Source organism: Rhea pennata, chromosome 7, assembly GCF_028389875.1.
Source record: "Rhea pennata isolate bPtePen1 chromosome 7, bPtePen1.pri, whole genome shotgun sequence".
In the NCBI taxonomy this organism is placed as follows: domain Eukaryota; kingdom Metazoa; phylum Chordata; class Aves; order Rheiformes; family Rheidae; genus Rhea; species Rhea pennata.
Genome location: NC_084669.1, coordinates 22,286,313 through 22,308,119, shown reverse-complemented (window position 1 = coordinate 22,308,119; position 21,807 = coordinate 22,286,313). Strand labels below are relative to the sequence as shown.

The 21,807-nt window shown below is 38.3% G+C and overlaps 1 protein-coding gene across 3 annotated transcripts in view; it reads left to right on the top strand.

Annotated features, from left to right (window-relative positions):
• The window catches only part of GBF1 (golgi brefeldin A resistant guanine nucleotide exchange factor 1), a 111,809-nt gene that overhangs the window by 44,032 nt on the left and 45,970 nt on the right, over positions 1 to 21,807 (top strand). For all 3 annotated transcript variants that reach the window (XM_062580151.1, XM_062580152.1, XM_062580150.1), the window contains exon 4: positions 21,137 to 21,268. In XM_062580151.1, coding sequence (XP_062436135.1) covers positions 21,137 to 21,268 — 132 coding nt within the window. The remainder of the gene's footprint in view (positions 1 to 21,136; positions 21,269 to 21,807) is intronic.

Below are 21,807 nucleotides of genomic sequence, written 5' to 3'. Positions count from 1 at the left end.
AAATTCAAAATATGCTAAATATGCAGCTTGCTGAAGTATCTGTTTTGGTCTTTATTGTCCTGTATTGTCATGGTTCTGAGATAAGATTGTCGAATACAAAATTACAGAATTGTCAAATTAATTGCTGTTGAGTTAATGACTTACCCGTTTTTGGTTTTTTGTTTTATCTGGCTTTTGGATTTTACCAATTAATAGTAGTAGATCCCCAGCATTCCTAATTTTTTCTCTCTGACTTTGAGGTACTTTCTTTTCACCCTTACTCCTCCCTAGTGCTGCTACAGCTTTTCTGTGACTAACAGGTCAGTGCAGAAGATTTGCCTGGAAGATGGTGAAAATTCCATTTGGTATAGGAAGATCTTGGTATCTCAGAGGTCTGCTGTATTCTGGATTGCCGAGCTGATTGTTACTCTGAAATACACTACAAAACAAAAAAAAGTAAGGATTTATTCTGGAAAACTAAGAATTTAACATGGAGCAGAGCAAGATAATGCGATCGTGGAATCTAAAAGAGCTTAACAATGAGGAGGCAGGGAGGATTTTTTTTTTCCTTAGTATGTCTAGTAGTTGTTCATATGTTAGTCATAAATTATTTCTGGAGTAGTTGCTCAACTCAGAAAAAATTACCTTAATTTGGCTACAGTTGTGATTTCTATTAGTCTGTGAAAAGTGCTTTGTTTTCTCCTATTTGCCTGCTGTCCAGATACTGCGCATTTGTATATACTGATCCTTGTTCAGCGGTCGCAGGCGCTCTGTAGATCAGAGCTAGGCAGACAGCTCTGTTTGTGAAACGCAGCCCTGGCTGTGCAGCAGATAGCCTGTCTTAGTGACTGAAGAGAAGGTCAGTACAGGTGTAACTCTCAACTGAATTCTGTCAGACTGTTGTCATATGCTAGTTTGTATACCGCCAAGTAGAGTGAGGGTTTGATTTCCTAAAGTAATAACTTCTTGAAGTAAGTCTATGCCCTATAAATTCAGTTGCCAAATGATGCATAGCATTTTGAATAAATGGATTTAGAATTAAGCAATGTCTAGAAACATAATGATAAAAATATATTTTCTAGTTTTGTTTTAATAGAATATGAAGAATTTTGTTTCCTTTTTCAGGAAGGTAGCTGCTTACATTTTCAAGTAGAATGGGAAAATATAAGGATCTGCTTCCCAGAAAATAGTACTTATCGAAGGAGAAAAATTTAAAAGTGATCCAAAAGCTAATTTCATAGTTAAGATAAATTCCATCTTCCCCTTTGCAAGAGTTACCTTTATTTCCTCAATTTAGTATTTTCCAAACAAAATTATCTATTCCTTAAAAAAAGAAAAAAAGAAAAAAAGTACATGCACACACAATTTCCCAAATCAAACACATTTTTGGAACTTCCACAGATGGAACAGTTGTTACTAACTCTTATCGTCTCGAGTTATAGGTCAGTGTCTAGCCTCTTCTCAGGCCTTTCTTGTTAGGCATCCACACCTCTTTGATCATCATTCGTGTACATAGTGCAGGAATAATGACTATGGAGTTTGACATGCTATTAAGTAATTTTTGTCCCCTTGTGTGTCATAATCTGAGGTACCTAACAAGAACAGCGGAATGAACTCTCCAGCTCTGTTTCTGTTTTTGCTGGCCTCAGACCTTTAAGAGTCATGAGTAAAAACTTTAGGTCATGAGATCTTTGATAATTAATTTTAAAGTTATTTAAAATAGTTTCTGCTCTGAGCTTTTCAGGCTTAGTGTTTTCAAGTGGCGCCCTGTAAATCTAAAGGCTAGAAACACTTAGCAGAAGACTAAGTCTCTGGGAGACACAGGTTTCTTTCTCGAGCTGAGGCCTTAGAAAAGGTTTGTAATAGAGTAGGTGTCAAGGTGGAGCTATAGGAAGCTGGTATCTTTGTTTCACACCTGCCTGGAAGTCACCCTGGTTTGTGAACTGGGCTTTCCACAGTTCTGAGTGAGCCAGAGAGGAACATTTGTGTTTCCTGGAGAATCCATTTTCAGGGGGAGATGCTCTGTGGATTTCCACTTCTCTAAAAGCCTGAGTTTTCTGTGCTTCTCTACACCACCAATGTCGAACAACAGATACTGAATTATTGGAAATTACCCACCCACACTCATGAATTTGGACTTCCTCCAATGTGTCCTGGTTATAATCACGTTTGTGATTGGCACCTAATGGACTTATAAGGCATTTGTTTTTCTTAGTGTTTAAAAACAAACATTTTTTAAGAGTTTTTTTTTAATTAGTTTCTTAGCCAATAAAGAGTGATGTTATACTGTATGTGGCCCTTCTTCCCTGAGATAGAAAGAAATGTAAGATACTGGAGTCTGCAGCTAGTCAGTTCTGTAGCCTTTGAAATTCAAAGGCTAGATAGACATATGTATCACTTGTGTGAGCACTGTGGTAGGTAGTTGGGACAGAAGTACAAGTCACTGCCAGTGTATGTGCAAGAATATAAATGAACAGCTGATTGTAATTGAGGTAAGGAAAATAAGCTCACAAAGTCCTTTTACTTTGGTGTGATGTGACTGAGGGATGAATCATGTCTGTTTTATCAGGAGTCATGGCTAACTTTGTTGGCAGAGGGCACTGGGGAAAGAGGAATGCTTAAAAAAAAGTTGGTGTGCCCATTAACCAAAGGAATTTTGAGCTAGAAAGTTGGTACTCAAGGTCAGCTAGAAAACCTGCTATGTAGGCAGGTGACAGTAAGTGATTAGTACCTTGCTTTGAGATTGTTTTGTAACCGTTAAAGGTAGTTTATATGATGACATTGATAGTGAAAACTTGAACATTGATTTACTCTATTCTGCCCTCTGTGCATTTACTAGTTCTTGTCAAAGAGGCATAGCTAGAAAATGGTCTATACATATCTAGAAAGAACTTTGGGGTGTTTGGGGAATATGGTCAATGAATCAGGTAAAGAATAGTCTGGTTAATAAGCCCCCTCACTCCCCCTTTAATTTGAGTCCATGATAATCTCCTTTTTAAGAGTGTGGAGTAGAAGTTCCTTTGTCCATTCCTGACAGCGTTGGGCACATTGGAGATGGAAACTATCCTATGTTTGTTTCTACTGTAGAGAGCTTGTCTGCCACCAGCTTGTCTGCCACCGTTCTGCTTCTCCCTGTGTGCTTTGGTGAAACCTACTTTGAGGAGGAGAACATGTTATTTTGTATTTAATCTACTATTATTTACTGAGAAAGGTATAATAAATGCTAGCCTCTTTATGTCTGTCTTTTGGCATTGATAGTCTCTCTTGATCTCTCTCTGAAAATATTTGGTGGGGGCATTTGTTTGCCTTTATTTTTCCTTTTTTTTTTTTTTTTTTTTCCTTTTTAACCCCTTTCCTGCCATTTTGTAATAGAACATTTTGGGGTTTGAATGCAAATCCTTTTTACAGGTAGAAATGTTGCTGTTTTTATCCATGCTCTCTGAAAAGCTGCTAGATTACAGTCTGTTAGACTTTCTCCAGATATGAAAGTATTTCCTAAAGTACCAGTCTGGCTCTCCAATAGAATAGTTCTCAGTTTTCTGTAGTCTTCACAGCAATGGGGGTAGGAAGTGTGACATTTTTCTCCATCTTTATGAACTAGCAGAAGAGATTGTTGCCTGTCACTTCTGAAGCACTACCTCTCTTTTTGTTCTGAGAAACTGCTTTATAATTGTAATGTGCTTAACCAGTTAAATCTTACACGAGAATCGGCCACATCGTGAAAATTACATTGTTTTTCAGTGGTGACTCCAGAGGACCACAGTCTGCTTTGCTTTTTTCTTTGGTGCCCACAGTGTTCAACCACTTTCTTATCTGCACAGCCCCAAAACTGTATCTCAGACATTTAGTCTGGAGAAGGCTAAGGAGGATCTAATTGCAGTCTCCTGCTACCTGAAGGAGGGTTGTAGAGAAGGGTTGAAGACAGAACCACGTTTTTTTCCTGCAGAAGCACAGCAAAAGTACAAGAAGCGATAGTCATGGATTTTTAACAAGAAAATTTCCAGTTGGGCATAGGGGAAAATTCTCCCCAGACAGAATTACTGGGACAGGGGAACAGAGAGGTGCTGGAATCTCCATCTTCAGAGACTTCCAAAGTTTGACTGGACACGGCCTGAGCCAATCTGATACAACAGCAGAGCTGGCCCTGCTTTCTTTGAGCAAGAGGTTGGACTAAGTGACCTCCAGAGATCTCTTCCAGTGTGAAACTATCTGTGATTCTGTGCTTACCTGATCTAGACCATCCTTAATCTTTCACTATATATATGCGTGTGTGTGTGTGTATGTGTGTATATATATATATATATATATATATATATATATATATATATATATATATAAAATCTTAGACACTTCCTTTTTCCCTCTGTGCAATTTCTCTTTTAATGTATTTGGATGGAACAGGTGTGTCTTAAATTTCAGGATAGGTGGCTTTTGTGTTGACATATCTAATTTTAAACAGTGGAATCAACTCTTCCAGACCATAAGCTTGAGTTTTTAGTATGTTGCAAAAAATGTGAGAGCAGGAAAGGGAAGGTCTTTTTCCTTCCATTTATTCTTTATTTTATTTTATTTTTCCTTATTCTTTGCTTTGGCATCTCATCTCAGCTTGAAAAGTGAAGTGAATCTGAAGAGTTCTGCTGTTCCCTGGAGCGTGTCATTATCCATTTGAAGGAACCTAGCAGGTGAAGCTAGTATATAAGGAGCATTTCTTTTTCTCTGACTCTCTCAAATGCACACAGTTGTGGATGTTTGTACTCAACAGAACCAGTGTGAAATTTAGTCACAGCCACAGCATGTGTTCCAATTTTCCGGGGCAGCTTTCTCCCAGCTGTGGATTAACCCTTTCTGTGTTTCCAAAATTCTGGGAAATTTCAATGAGCAATTTCTGTGGCCAGAGAAGCCTTTAGAGCTGGAAGAAGACTTAGATCTCAATGAGCATTTTGGGGAAGGGAATTTAATCTTTTAAATATGATTGGAAGTTAGTGAAATGTATGTAGGAGGTTTTTAGCTTCTTTAATATGATTGAGAAGTGTGTATTTTTGCAAGCGTAGTATGTGATCCTGATACCCCTCCATTTTGGTGGCAAATCTAAACTCAAATTGAACAACAGTCTGTAAGTGCAGACTACCTACTGTGGATGCTGCTATGCTGTTGTGAAGGTGCTTATCCTGGTAAAACTGCATTTGAGTTAGGAGTTTTGCCACTGTAACTCTTAGGCTTAAATTAGATTCTTGAGGGAAATGCTATAAATGCTCTGTGTTGACCGGATCTAGAGAATATGCTTTTCTTTCTTTTTTTCTCTTCTCTCTGTGGTGTGTGCGCGCGTGTGTATAGTATTGCCTATTGTGCAAGGATTTTTTTCCCTTGTTTGTGGAAGGAATTTGCTTGTAGGTATACTCTTGCTTTTCTTTCAAGTTTGAGATTACTTGTTAAGAACTCTGTTATGAGGAATAAATGTATTCAACTTATTTATTTCTCTGCATGAAGAAAGCATTTTTTTTCCCCCAAGTTGTGCATTCTTTATGTAGTAAGGAAGCTTCCCATGAACATGCTAGTATAAAATGAACAAGCTGGCTGTATTTCCTGAGTTTCGTCTTTTAAGACGGAATGTATTTTATATTTCCAGATTTAAAAACCTGTCGTTACTGGGGAAGACACCCTTAGTCTATAATGTCTCAGTAGCAGTGTAATTCTAAAGCAAACAACAGTGTGGAGTCAGATTTTACCCCCTTCTTTGAAAAGATGTTATTGCTAATGTGAAAAATAATGCATATTCAGCAGTGTCCCTAGTAATCGGCATTAGACAGAGGGTGAATAGTGTGTTTGCTTGTGGGGAGGACATGGTACTTTAACATACTGTCTTCAGCTGCGTTTTCTTTTGGGCCATATTAAGTTAAGATATGGCTTCCTTTGTCTGCTGCTGCTCTTTTCACTCATTTCTCTATCTGGATTCTTTTTGTGCTCTGATTCAGTCCTTCATAGAGCAAGAAAACGACATTTTCAGGCTGCCTGCTGCCAGATCACAGCAGTTTCTACTGGACACTTGAAAACAGAAGCAGGTGCTGGAAACCCTATTCTCCCTTTGGTCTGATTCATTGAGTGCCAGCCTTCAGCTGAGGAATGGGGAGGGGAGGAGGGCTGTTTTTGTCACTAAAATCTTAGCCTCATTAATATTTGCAGTGCTTCAAACAGTAGAATAAAAGGTTCATAAATTAATTCTGAACTTCATGGAGCTCAGGGCGGTGCAGTGCAACTGGTGGAATTCTTCTGCGTCTGGAAGTGCGACAAGTGCGACCTGGGACCAAGGTGCAGTTTGTTTGAGGATCTTGGTATCTGCAGCTATAGTAAATCTCTAGAAGAGAAGATTGGACCAATATTCTCCATTTCTATTCTGGTTTTCAGGAAGTTCCCAAATTTGGTAATCTACCCATGTGTTTTTCAGTTCAGTCACAGCCTGAGTCTGCATTTTCTGTTTAGAAGGCTGGTTTAGAAAATTATGAATGTTTTCTAGGGATAGTTCTGGAAAGAGCTTCTTGTTTGTATTTAATTGCTGATGATGATAACCAGTAGAGGGCCTGAGAAATGAAACTCTTCATTCAATTAAATGTTAGAATAGGTGCATTCATAATGCAAAACATCAAGAAACTTTTCTGACCTGTACTCACTCTGAAACCAAAATTGGAATAATTTAGGTAGAAGAGACCTTTAGGTCATCTGCTCCAGTCCTCTGCTCAGAGCAGGGCTAGCTTGGAAGAGAGATTAAATCTTTAGGTTTAGAGCCAGTTGAAATCTGAGTACATCCAAAGATGAAGATCTCACAGCCTCTCTGGGCAAACTGTTTTGGTTTTTTGAACACACTTGTTTCAAAAATTTGTTTCCTAATACCTGATTGCAATTTCCCTAGTTGCAACTTGTTTCTGTTGTGTCTTACACTTTTCTATATTCTTCCATTGCTTGTTTGCTATTACAAGAGATCCTCCTAAAATTTTAAGGAGAATGTTAAGAAACATTCTGCCATGGTCGGACTAGATTAAAGACTTTTTCAAGGCCTGATGTTGATTTAAAATATGGCCTTGTAAACTATGAGGTTTCTTGACCTATAATGTGTAATAACAGTAACAGTTGTTTTGTAACAGCAAGGACTGTATCTTGTACATATTTAATTTGAGTGTTTAGTTCAAGATCTTGATCTAGAAATGGCAGCAGTCTTGGAATGCAACTTCCCCATCAGAGAGGTGGAAGCAGAACTGGGAGAGGAAAACATCACAGCTGATCAGGGGTTGTTTGAGGATTTTTTTTTTTTTTTTTTTTTTTTTTAATTCTGAATTGTTAAGAGGGCATGAAAGATCACAGTATTTTCAAAGGCCTTTTGTTTGACAGTGCTTACTTATTAGCCTTAGCTTTTTGGACACCTACTTGAGATGTTATAGATCAAAGCCTTTTGTAGAAGTTTGAAATACTTGGTCTACCTGTATTTCAAATATTTTGGACCACAATTTATGTGTAGATGTTTTCAAAAGAAATACTAGCTCATGCATAATTTCCATTTGTTAATGAAGAGCAGTGAAAGAGTTAAGTGAAACAGCACTTGGATTTTTGTCCTCCTTTAACCACTTAACAGGAATAACTTTTGCATCCTTAACAGCAATAACTTTTGCTTCCACTCATCGCTAATCTTCTCGTCTGTTGCTCTTTTTTCCAAAAAACATTTTTTTAAATTCAGTGTGATAAAACATCCATTATTTGTAAGTTGATTGAGCATAAAGTATTTCATTATAAAATGATCATCCATCACTGGAGGCTGGGGGCTGCAAAAAACATTAACTGTGCACTTTTGGCTGGAATGCAGCTTTGCCAGAATAATGTAGCTTCTGTGTAAAGTATGCAGCATAAAAAAAAATCGACTGTTCAAGAAAACAGGTGCTCGCCTTGCTCTCCCAGAGCTTTGGGATTTCATCCCAAGTTTTTGGAAGAGTCTGCAAAATCCTTCTGTTACCTAGAGTCACTTTCTGTTTTTAAGTAATGGCCTCCAAGCTATACGAAATACTGCTCTGTGGCAAGTGGTTGCATTCTGACAAGGCCATGAGGATTTGCTAACTGTTTAACTATTGCTGTTCAATAAATGTACATTTTCTCCTCATTCATTAGCTTCCCAGTAAGTTAGCTTTTTTTCAATATTTCTCAACACTGACATCACAAGAGTAAATGGTCAAATATTGCCAAGTTGTTTCTAGATGTGATTCTAATATGTCCTGTTTAATTTCCTTGACACAGGACAAACTGAACTCTGAGATACTGGTGCTCTATGTGATAAATCATTAAGATAATTTTGATCTTAACCTGGCATGTTTGCCTAATTTAAATGTGAACTTAAAAAATAACTTCCTTCACTGAGAGTCTTACTTTAGGTTGGGGGGGGGGAGGAAGTGGGGTGATAGGACAGGAAGCTTTTATTGGATTAATGTTACTGTAAATTGTTTTTTTTTTAATTATTCTCAGGTAAAGTAATGACACAGTACTTGCAAAGGCCAAATGTCTCCACTTTCCATATGAGGAATTGAAGCAGAGAAAAAGTGACATGTCCAAGAGCATGAAGGGGAGACAAGTGGCGGGGACTGAGAATAGAGCTAGTTTCCCTGTCTGTGATCAAGGACCTTGGTACCATCTGATGCTCGGTTTTGTTTGTGTATGTGCTTAAATCCTGTCGGAGCAAATTCTATCAGGTCTAGGCTTAAAAATCTAAAGGAAATTCTTCTGACTTTGCCTTTACCAAGTATTGGGAACAAATGCAGCTGAAGTTTAATGATTCCGTCCCAAAGGTTGTGATAGCAGAAATGTTAGGGGTGAGAGGTTAAAGCAGAGTTGTGTCCGCTGATCTGTTAAATGTGTGTTTTATATTTCACTTGGAGAGCCTGGCTGCTTTGTGCCCTAAGGGAAGGAGACAAGTATTGAAGAAGCCTACATAAGTGTGTGAACTGAGGGTTGGCTTGAACGAACAGGTCCTATTTATCTGTGTGAAATAAAGTTTTGTGCTGTGCTGTCACTTTTAGATTGTTCTTGCTAGATAACTTGCAGTCAGTGACTATCTTAATGAAGCTAGGACAGAGTCATTCAGAATGCCTCAGGTTTCTTCTGTCATGGCATATACTGAGCCACAAACTTTAGGTGGTAATAGATGTATTTGATGTTTTCCTAGCAACTGGCCAATATTCTCTTTCCAGGATATACTGCCAGTATCCTGTATGCCAGTGTTGCTCGTACTCATTAACCAAACCCTGCTGCTCAGGGATACTGGTTATTTGTCAGCTGTTGAATGAATGCATTAAACATATTAAATACAATATTGATATACAATAGGGGGCAAGACTATGCAATCACTTACATTACGCTGTATGGTACCTGAATTGTTACTAGGTGTTTGGAATGCTCCCAGGAGAGAGACAGACTATCAGTATACATATGGGCTCTTTTTTGCTCTGAAAAGATTTTGGTCGAATTTGGAAGTGTTAAGGGTTTGAGTAGAAAAATCTTGTCCTAGGTTGCAGCTGATCGTTGGCAAAGGTGTTGCAGGGGGAGTTTCGACTCAGTTTAATGCTTCAGAGTACCATGTTGCTTCATGGAAACAGTTGCATTCATGGGTTACCTGTATTTGTGCACTTTCTGAAATAGTAGCATAAACAGGATTTCTACTATTGTTAGATCTCTTGATGGAAATCAAGATTCTGGATAAGTTTGTGGAGCTGGATGGAGCACAGTATGTGAAATTCTGGTCACATCAATCTCTTCAGACAATGTAAGAAAAACAAAATATATAGTATTTAACCTTGCAGGCTATTTAAAACAAAACAGAAAAACAGACTTGCCAGGTGTTTTTTCTTGAACAAAACAATCCTATCTTTGACTTAAGAAATGTGTATTGTAGACCTCACCAGGAGAGGTCACCTTTTGGCTGGAGCATAGTTACTTCAGGCTGAATCCCAGGCAGCACTAAAGTCTGCCTGCTTGGAAGAGGAATCATTCTGAACTACCTGAGATATGATTTCTTTTTTCTACTGAAGGCACATAATTTCTATTTAATGAGGTATATGAAGCCTCTGAGTCTAGAGGAGCAGATAGAATAGGAATCTAAAAATACTTTTTCACCTTTCATCTGTTTGGCAAGTGTGCCTTTTCCTTTGGGATGGTGCTATGATCTTAGTAATCTATGGGTATTGTTAATGCCTACTGAATGATTGTGTTTGTGTTCAGATATGCCAAAGTATAACGCATAGGCCCCACCTGGTACAGAATGTATTTGCTTACCGATGGAGTTCTCTGTCTAGGCTGCAGTAAGGGCATCTTACAGTTTATGAATACATGGAATCCTTTCATTTCTTAACATAGATTTTAGGTCACTTTGCAGGCATGTTATTGTTCTATTGCTGTCTTCTGAGGCCTGACTCCAGCAGATAGAGGAAAAAATGTATTTAATGGGGTTGGGGACTGATGTAATTCTTGTTTAAATGATATAGGCATGCTTCTCTTCTGATATATCCTAGTTAGGGTGCCCACTGAAGTTGAATTGTGTTCAGAGATTTTCTCCATTTCAAAACCAGTGAATATGGGTCAAATTTTGGTCTGCTGCTTCCTTTCATATGCCAGTTTTGTATGTCAGCACCTTCCGCCAGTAGATCATTGTGGCACATAGCAGTATAGGGAAATTCATTTCTTTCCATAGTTGAGTTTCAAGAACATAATATTTTCATGACTCTAGAAATCTAGTTGCCTTTTAATGGAGGCCATCTGTTTAGATTTCTGAGAACTTTTGTGTGCATCTCTGCTGCTTTTCTCAATTATTACTGTTTTGGGGTTTTTTTGTTTTGTTTTTTTGTTTCTTTCTTTTTGCTAAACATTTTCATTTTCGCAATGTCTTAAGGCACCAGTTGGATTGATTGCCACCAGGCCAGTCTTTCTTCCCTTTGATTTTGTTCTCTGATAAACCATTTCCACCCCTTAGTAGGAGTTTAGTTGGGGAGTTAGTTTGAAGCTGATATTCCAAAGATGTTTTGCACGCACACCCTCTCTTGAGGCTCCCATTTTGCATCTGTGGTAACGTAGTGTACTGAAACTGGAGCTCTGGGTAATTATGCTTTGCCATTAGGACTAGGAACTTTTGCTTTCTGGTAATAATGTGGTGAAGCACAAAGTTTCTTAGTTTCAGGTTGGATAGAGGAATTTGTGCAAGTCATAACTTCAGGGTGCATGGAGCCTTTGAGAAGAATGGTGGCTGAAATATATTTGTCATTAAAAGGTTCTCTTCCCTTGTGGGTCATGAGATTTTTCTTCATTCTACTCTTTGGATTTTTCCATCTTACTGATGTTTTTAAATTCTTTAGTAACAAAAGAAATGTCTTGTTTGGGGGGAGATTTTTTTTTCTTTTCCTTTCGGTTTTTCCCTTTGGCATTCATGGGCTTCCCTCGAGGAAGGAGTAAACAGAATGGGTAACATCCATACAGCTAATTGATGATTAAACTGTAATTCTTTCTTTTCCTAACCTCTTAGAAATAGTAAAACTTTCCTTTTGACAATGTGGTGAATTTCCAATAAGAGAGCTATTCATAGTGTGGTAGACTTACAAAGCTGTGGAGAATTACAGTGCTTTAAAATACCAGAGAAGAAGTTTTAATTTCTCTTGGGCTTTTAAATTGCCTACTTAGTTTGGGCCTGGTACCATGCAAGACGTGTATAAAATACCGTAGTGGAACAAGTAGAGTGACTGAATAGAGTTCTGTAGAGTGTCACAAACTAATTGCTCTTTCTTCGACATGTGCCAATTTCTTTTAGGGAAGAAGAGTGCTTAAACTTGACATACATCAAACTTGTGCTGTCAGTAAGATGGACGGATCAGTCCGTCTTCTGGACTTGGCAGTGTGCAATGCAATTCCCCATAGGTTTCATTTAGCCTAGTCGGCCTTGTTAGAGTGGCCGTACTTTCCTCCTTGTATTAGGAGGGAACCTTGGGAAACCTGGCCCTAATTCGCAACAGCAGCAAGATCAATAACTCTCAGTGTTTGGTCAAGGGCAGATGAATTTGTCATGGGGTGGCTGCTTTTTGCTTTGATTTAGCTTTATTTAGTAATCTCATTTGAAGTTGATTGTCGCTGCCTCAGAGGACTGCCCATGAGTACTGAAACTCAGAGCTGGTGGAGGTTCGTCACAGGGACTAGCTGTTGTCCTCTGTGTGTTTATTTTCTGTAAGAAATCTTCTGAAACAATTTCTGCTGCCTCTGAACAGAGACAAAAAGGAAATGCATCTGCATTTTACTGGTGCACTTTAATTAGATTATATGGACGTTTTTGTTACAGATCTTAAAACAGTGCTGCTTTTTCTTTCTTTCTTTCTTTTTTTAATCATTTTTTACACCCCAATCCAGTAATCAGTGATGGGAGCTGCTGACCTAGTGATAAATACTGACTGTTTTCAGGAGAAGCAGTAGGAAATTTTTTTTAGAGAAGATGTATATAAGCAGCTAGCAGAAGGCTACTCTGGACTAGGTTCAGTAACTTTGAGCCTTGGAGCAGTCGTAAAGATGGCTGTTTTCTATACCAGAAGACAGGGTTTCTTAAATGCATCAACTTTGTCGATGTGAATCATTGATTTCTATTTAGCAATGGAATAACTAATGATTTGGTCATTTTCATACTTCAGAAAGATTAGTAGCCACAAAGTCCTAAGCAAACTAGCTTTAAATTCAGTGCTTTCTGATGTATTTCAACACTGAAATATTTGAGTTAAGTACAAGTTCATAAACATGGTTGCTTCCATTTTGATGATGTGTAAGGACGTAAGTCATTTTATAATTCACTTAAATTGTCTACAACGAATGAGAAGTACTGATTCACTATGTCTTTGCTAGTCCTGCTGAAGGAATGAAGCTTGTGGAGGAAGCTTTCCTTTGCATCCACGCTTGTATTGTCTTTTTTCTTTTTTCTTTTTCTTTTTTTTAAAAGAAAAAAACACATACTCCTTTTCAAACATTGTCAGGCCATCAAAATGTATGTGCCTGTTGGTGAAGCTGGAAGATTGTGCTAATTATTTCCAGCTGTGGAGACTTCTGCAAGTTTTAAGTGCCACTACAAGAGGCACAAACAATTTAGAGCTTGCCTGTGTCTTTGAAAAAGCCACAGAACTAGTCTTGTGTCTCTGAACCTGTCAGGGGCTCAGCTCAGCTGGATTCCACCCCTCTCCTTTGCCTGAAAGCAATCAGTCTCTCTACAGTTGAGATCAAAATTTGTTTAAGTAATTATGAATTTGCATCTGTGGATTTACAAACCTTGAGTCCTGATGTAATCTTTTCCTGAAATGTCCTAGTGAAATTAGGTGTTACTTTAGTGCTCATCCTCTTCATAAACATAAGAGGAAGAGTTTCTAGAAAACAAGTATGGATAAGCATTTAAATTATACTACAAGGTAGATAGGTATTGCCATTCACGCTGGCTCTGAACACCCTTGTGGGAGACCAAGATAGAAATGGTAGGCTTTTACTGTGCAGTGTACAGTAATAGATTTGTTGCCTTTCCTCTGAATAGCCATGATTCTTGCAGAGGTATCAGGTCACAGGGCAAAGAGGTAACATCGTAGGATCCATAGCAGGTCTTCTCCCAGTGACCATCAACCTCACTATGTCAAGTCACCACTCCAGTCATTTCTAGAGCTATGTTATTGGAGCAGAGGCTTTTGAGTATAATCTCTGACTAATTACATATCAACTATAACTCAGGAAAAAGTTTTGGAAAATACAGTTCCAATCATTGTCTTCTCAGTGCTAAGAAATGAGAGCAGAATTAAACAAATTATTATTTCAAAAGCTAAAGTTGGAAGAAATTCTTAGTGCAACATTTTTTTTTTTTTTTTGCAGTCAGCAATGTCTATGACTAATACACCATCATAGCTTATGTTTAAAAAAAAAAAAAAAAAAAGGAAAGTAGTTGGGCTGAGAATGCATCCCGGATCTTTTTCTTCTCCTGTACTTTAAGTCCATCTGGATAGAAACCATGAAAACTTGTGATTTGTGTAGCTCCAGACTTCCTGTTGATAGCATTTCTTTTCCTTGTGAATGCAGTGAATATCTTCTACTTTTCGTAATATCACTGAAGCATATCTCCCTCTGGAATAGAATACTATGGCTGGGTAAAAAGCACTTGGAATAAAATTGGAGACACAGCTGGAGTTTTTCAGTGTAATTTTGGCTGAAGATACTAGAGCAAGTACCTGCTTATGAAAAATGTCCAGGGATTTTTAATGTGAGGGCAGAACAGCTGAAGCTGAAGCATGGCATCAGATGAAAACCCGGTAACTAATGGCTAACACCGGTGGGATTGTCAGTGGTACTGTTTTGCTGGTAGATGTAAATAATTCCTGTAGGAGACAAGGTTTCAATTGAGCTAATACTGCCCTGACCAGAGGATATCAAGAGCATCAAATGCTCAGTGTGCATTCTGTCATCCTTCCCCAAAATAAAATCTCAATTCTGAGAGGCTCTTGAGATCTTGACACTATGGAACAATCATTTGTTAAAGTCATGTTTAATGAAAAGGAGATAAACACATGAAGCTGCAGTGTGACAAATGAAAGCATTTGTACCATTGTAATGAAATTAGGCAAACAGAACAGGCTTGACAGCTCTGGGTTTCCCCTGTCAAACTGCATTTGTAATTCTAGCCTTGCATGCATGTGTGGCTGTGAATGGCACTGTTTTCCTCTTGGTGTGGTGGGCCTGGGCCCCTGAATGTCTGCTTTAATTCACAGGGAATTAGCTTATTTTACAGGCATACAGAAAAGGATTGCAATTAGTTCTCAGTTCTTCTTCACTGGTGTGAATATCCTTAATTGTGGATTTCTGTTTACTTCTATTATATGTAAACTTTCTTGTCTGTTAACATTTATTATAGCAAAGTATTGATTCCAGAGACATACAAAACTTGCTTCCACAGATCCCCTTGGTGAGTTTGTATGCTATGCTGTGCCATCCCAGCAGTCTTTCAAAATAATTGGCAAGATTTATACCTCCTAGACACTAGGATGTAAGCTCCCAGCTCCTCAGCTTCTCTTGTGCTGTCTGCCTAGGTAGATGTAGAATCCAGTCCTTGCCATCTATTAAGAGTTTATTCTGGGGGAAGAAGATGATGTTCTGGGGAATTTGTAGGAAACATCAGGTTACTGTGGGTTTTTTGATGTCCTCTTACTGTGTTTTGAGTGTAGTAACCTTGCCTGTGTTGTTTTCAGGTAATTAGAATTATAGGATTCTATGATCAAATTAGCTGCTGATTCAGACTATGTAAGTAGCAGTCTGTTCTGTTTTCAGATGAGAAATTCTCTAGAAAATTGCTACCTCCTAATTTAAACATCATGTTGCAGTGGCTAGTCTAGACACTGCAAGAAAAACAAGATCAAAATTAAAGAAGAGAGTCTTTGTTAGCAGGAGGGTGGTGCTGGTGGTGGTGATGCGCTCTTTTCACTTGAGAACTAGTAGACTATACCAGGTCTATGTGGAGGGGAACATAAGTCTAGGAACAGATGAATGTGGATCATCCAGCTTAACTTCTTTTATAGTTGTTACCTAGAGTTAATTGGCCACTAGTGAATTTGAGCTTAATGTCTGACTAAACTTTCTAGCCAGTCAGGGGCATGTCTTTCATTGCAGGTGCAGAATGGCACGTGTTTTAGTCAATCTGGAGAACTTGTTTTCGGATTGATGAAACATGTGCTGCCTCGATTCATCAGCTGGGGAACTGAGGGACCTAGAACCAGTATACATGTACTGTTCTATGGCTGTTATAAGCATAAGAAGCAAAATCAAGCTATGCACAGTTTTAGAGAGCTATACGTTACTGTAGTTCCATTTGCTACTTTTGTTATTCTCTAAATTAACCGATAGCTAATCATGGGGCTAACTCAAAAGAATTTCTCCTTCCTCTATGATTCTGTAGTTTAGCCTGCGTGAAGTTAAGCCACTGCTTGTTCCGGCAGTTATACTTCAGAAATGTTTTTTTAAAAAATGGGAGAGTATATTGAATACTAAGTATGGCTCCTGAATACCTTTACATAATTTAAAAAGGTAAGTACCTTTCTTGTAACTCTTCTTCTGTCCTTACCTTGCTGGAGAGAGACTGCAGGAAGTTCCCACCCTTGTATGAAAAGAGCAAATGTGCTGTTTGGCAAGGCTCACGTAACATTGTGTAGGCCAGAAAGGCATGTTTGCAGAAAGTATTCTTGATGGTGAGCCAGGATGTGCTTGAGGGTGCCTCAATTTTCGGTGTCATAAACTGAACTCCTGTAGCAGGAGTCCTGTAGACCTGGATTTCTGGTCTGTTACCAATGTTGTTGCTGTTATTGTTTTTCCCCTAACTTTTAACAAGAAAAGGGAATGGCTGTTCATAAGTTTAGTGCGTAAGTGGGGAAGATAATAGCACATGCTTGAAACATTGCTCCTGTCTGAGCTGGTTTGCATTAGAGAGGTGCGTGGGATAAAATTTAAACAGCCTTTCTGAAGGTTGAGCGTCAAAGGCCAACAGCTGCTGCATAAGAGGAGTCCAGGTCATGTGGTTTGGGTTGCAGTTGCCTGTCCTGGGGACAAATGATGTTGAAATAACTTGTCATAAACAATTTTTTCTTGTTCATTTAATCTGATTCGGAACGCATAGCCGATCCTGATAAGAGTCATTCAGGAGTGAAGAGTTTAACTGCTGGGGAAAGCAGCTTATGTGAGCGTTTTAGATCAGGAATGTGCCAACAGTGTATTAACAATAAGAAACCTCTTGCGAGGGGAACCTGCTCCTGTACTGATGCAGCTTGCTTGCTGAGGTGCCAGAATGGCTGGATGGGATTGCCGAAATGTGAATTAGATGCTTAAACATGAATTATTGTTTAAATATCTTTATAGATGTGTTTGTCTAAATGTGAATTGTCCATAGCGTATGAAGGGAAATTACTGTGGTCTCTGAAGATTTCCATGTTCATACTAAAATTGCCAGCCTGAAAAGCTAGCTTTCTGATATGATACTGATTTAAAGTAGTTTTTCCCTACTTTTCAGTCCCCATGTGCTGTTTTGGACTAGCTGCGCAGTACTGGTGCTGATCTCTGCTTTCCTGAAATTTCATTGAAGGGACAGAACCCATGGGCCATTCTTTTTGGAATGGAAAGTGCTCGCCGGCTGGTCTCTAAATCATCCCAGGCTCTTCATGTAGACCAAGTTCTATTTTAATGTAGTTTTCCCAGGCTCTGAGCAGTTTGAAAAGGTAGGCTGCTTGTACAAATCCTTAGTGACGTTTTGATCTCCTTTTTGACACTTGTTCAGTTTTTCCTGTTATAATGCATTAGGCTGAGGTCAAGCTTGTGGTCTTTCTGTAGTGTAGTTGAAAGTAGTTACCTAAGCAGAGAAACTTCCCCCATTTTCAAGTTTAGACATTGAGAAATGTCTCCTGCTGGGAAATACAGTTGGAGAAATATCTCTATCAGCATTTCTCAAGTCTCTCGCTGGCTATGGTTTCCTCACTTGCAATGCCTGAACGCCTGAACTGAGCAGAGCAAGAATCAAAGGGATGAGAAATCAGAACTTTTTTTTGAGCCCCAGTTTGGCTTAACAGATATTCATTATTTACCTTATATATTTATAATAGTTCCTTTGGGAAAGGAACTGTTAAAGTTATAATTGATTTTAGTGTCCTTTTTGAGGTTCTTAGATTTTTAGGACAAGCATATTACTGCTTTTTTTCAGTTAGGGGACCAAGAAAGATTAAGAGTTTGTGTAATCTAATGGCTTGTTTTTTCATGCCTTTTAGTGTATCTTCTGTGAAGTTTTAGCTTGTTGGGCAGAACAGCTTTTGAATGTTGTGATCCTACTTTCAAAAGAAAGCTAGTTTCAACCAAAGTCATGTGAAATGAGCATTATTCAGTGCCTATTGTTCTGTGCTGTAGACTAACCTTGGTAGCAAAAGTTAAACAGGAGAGTGCCTTGCAGTTGCAGTAACTAGTTTGAAGGTGCTGGTAGGTTGTTTCTGGATGTTCCACATTCAACCTCATGGAGTATAATGCTGTGAAAACCTTTCAGTGAGAGCTTCTAAAATAACTTTGCAGAGTTCAACAGGATTGAGGTAAAAGAGTGTGGTTGATCATCTTTGCCTTACTGAATTGTTTACAAAATTTTTATTTAGTTTCAAAACTTCCAGGTAGCCTAGTACCTCTTTCAGATGCGGATAAGACCTTCCAGGCAATGGGAAGTATCTGCTTCAAGACAAAGTATAGCAAGAATAACTACAGAATGATTTTTTTTTTTCCTTCTTGGAAGTGTTACTGTTGAAGCAAGCACTGTTACTGAGATAGAGCTCTGTTTTCAAGAGAACTTTTGAAGTGGAGAGATGAGCTGGTGACTCCCCTAAGTCCTTAATGTCTGCAAAGGCTGCTGGTAAGAGGAAATTATTCTAGTGTTCAGGTAGAAATTTCTCAGATGCAATCTGCAGTGTTTTTGATATTTCACTAAAATTTAGATCTCTCTCAGAAGGTAGTCTTCATTCAGTAAGTTTTGCACTGAAAATGCTCTCTTCTCCTTGTTTAGTGTATTCTTAATTTTTCTTGATAACCCACCATCAATTTGAAACAGTTTTATAGCATGCAGAGTTTCAAAGAGTTTAATGTAAAATGCTGTTATGCTAAAACCCAGAGTCTCTGGATATCTGGCAGGCTGGTCAGAGTTGCTCTATGATCAATAGTCTGTGCCTAAGTTAAATGCTAATGAAAACATTTATTAACGTCTTAATGTAAAATACTGTAATTAATGTAAAGCCTAATAAAAACATTTTGAAGACAAAACCATTTTGTGATTTTTGTGTAAGCTGGGAATTTGAGTTAGACTGTATAGGAATCTAATCTTCAGTTAATTCACTTAGTCTTATGACTACCTTATCTTCAGTAGATTTGTAATTGGGGGGAGGGGGAAATGACCCTACAACCTCTTCCCTTTCTTTTGAAGAGAAGTTCTAGCTGCTATCCAGAAATGAATTAATGGAAAGAGGATTATGGCGTGCTGTGTATCCTATGCTAGCAAATATGGCTTCATCATCTCATTCCACCTGTGCAGTTATGTGCGTATTTGGTAGGGTTACTGTGGGACAAGCTATTGTGTATTCAGTATGATATCTGGCATATCTTCCTTTTGCCTTGATGCAGTTGTATTATGCTTTACAGCTTAACAGAAGTATTATGGAGATGTTTGTGGCTTAGGGAAAGAAACATCAATGTCTTACACAAGTCCCCTTGACTGGTAGGGTGCACATGATTATTATTCCTGGTTTGGCTTTTATGTTAGCTTGTAAGTTTTCTTGAGTAACACTGTTTTGTCTCCACACTAATGAAATGGAGCAGCAGGATAAACCCTGGTGATGTGAAGCATGTTCTCTTAGGGTTTACCGTACATCGTGTTTGTAAAACAAAAATCAACAGAAACAGTTGAATGACCGAGTCCTGGTTTGAAAGGAAGCAGATTAGGTCTGTTGAGCTTACTCTATGTGGAGTACTCAGTGCTGGAACTATTAATCCATATGTCAGCTGAAGTCCAGTTTTGTTACTGTTCAAGATGCAGCTTTTTCAGCAAAATTATGATGAGTTGATTAGGTGGTGACTGATTTATAGGCAGGGTCAGCTTTGGGGCGAGTTTGAGTGTTGATCAGTAATAGTCTTATTATATTCAATGTTGTCCAAATGCTTGTAACCACAGATAAGTGTTCTATAAAGCACACTTAAATAAACATTGATGAAAGCGTGTCTTATGATCCGCTGCATTTCCATGAGCTATTGAGAGGTGACAATATTGTAATGTAACACCAGAATATTTTCTGACAAGTCGGGGGAGTTGTCCTTAAGCCAAAAAATTGAATCATCACGTTTCTTTTAACCTCTCACAAGTTAACTGTGTTGGCCTGATTTGAACTAGTAGCTGTAAGGTAAAAGGCTGTGGGTGATTTAGTAATTCGCACAGATAACTTCTTTTTTTAATTATAGTTTTGCTTTAGGTGACAACAAAATTATTGAACTTTGATATTGGTCTCTGAACTTGAGCATTTAAAAAAAATGCATTATTCTTCCTCCTTTGCGTCTTCCCTGTAAGTTTTCACAAGTATGTTAGCTTGCTTTCTGATAGGCTTTTTCTCCTTTCATACATGTAACCTTTCAATAGGAACTATGATTGAATGGCATTTTGCTTACCTGTCTTAGAGTCAGGAGTTTGGGGGTAGTTCTATTGTTTTGAGAAAACAATTTTGAATTTTGTGGCAAATAGAAAAACAGCAGCTTGTGTAAGGATTCAGGAATCACAGACCTTTTCTTTCCCACCCCAAAAAGGTTCATATTACAGATAAATGAGGTATTGGATCATCGAGAACATAAATGTCAGTGTTTCTGTGACAATATTAGCCATTAGGCATGTTAACTTTTATTAGGAATAAAATGTAGGTTTTACAAAGTTCATCTGTATTTAAATATGAAGGAGAGATTTGTATTACTGAGACTCTGATCTCAGTATTATCCAAGTTAATTTTAAAATACTCTTCTGTGCCTGCCTACTTGTTGTCTGGTTATTGCCTTCACCTGCTTTTCAATGCTTTTTCTCCTAGAGCATCCTCAGGATTTCTCCTGCCTTGATTCCTTGAATTGTCATTCTTTGTCACTTTCCCAAGTTCTAGCTGTTCTTTTTTGTGTTTCATTCCTGAAACTTCTAGGCATGGATGGTCTTGAAAAGTTTAGAAAGATTGTTGCTTTTCCTTTTTTTTTTTTTTTTTTTTTTAATCTAGCTTGAGAGCTCTGCCTTCTTTTTTAGCAGCTTTAGAGTGAATACTTGCTGTCCAAAGCAGCAAACAGACAAAAGTACCTTTTTCTTCTTCTCTAGTTTGTTTGTTTATACACATGCACTGATGCACACAGACACATACAGACACATACAGGCATGCGTGCATGCAACCCAGACTTTCCCACCAATTTTGTGAAACAAATCTTTTGCAAGACCTCTTTCACCAGCTTGCTCTAAGTTCTTAAACGGAAAATGAAATGAAGCCTAATGAATGGAAGTCTAATGTAATGAGTCTAATAACACTTTTTCTTTCCTTTTTTTTTTTTTTTTTCATAGAGCTTTCTGAAATTGAACCCAATGTCTTTCTTCGGCCTTTCCTGGAAGTAATACGCTCTGAAGACACTACAGGCCCCATCACTGGATTGGCCCTCACGTCTGTGAATAAGTTTCTCTCATATGCACTAATAGGTATGTTGTGCAACTTCCTGGGATTTACCAAAATGCCAGCCAAATGCTTCTCCTTGAGCAGTGTCTTTGGTCAGGATGCAGGCTTGCAGCCTAAATGAGGAGTTTGGGGAAATAAGAAAAGTGTCAGTATTACTGGGTAAATAGGCATCTACAGTTTCTTAGTATCATTCCTGATGCTCTTTCACAGCCCTACCACAACAGTGGTGGGAAATGGAGCCAAAGCTGCCAGTCTTCCCTGACTGCTGCATGTGCTTACGGCCTGTTTTTGAATTGTGGTGTTCATCAAATGTTTTCAAATGCAGTCTGAGGAAAAGGGCCAGTGGGGAGAAAATACCAGCGGGAATTATAATGTTGCAAGATACATACACGGTAGATTTTTTATTTATTTTTGTGGACTAATGTTTCTTTCTAGAGTGAGGGCATTTTTTGCATGGTGAAGGACGCTGTCCTCTAGTGTGCTATTGCTTTTGACATCTCACAGTTGCCGTAACAGTTTTGCAGTTGCCTGTTTATCTATGCAGATAGCTAATACTTTAAGG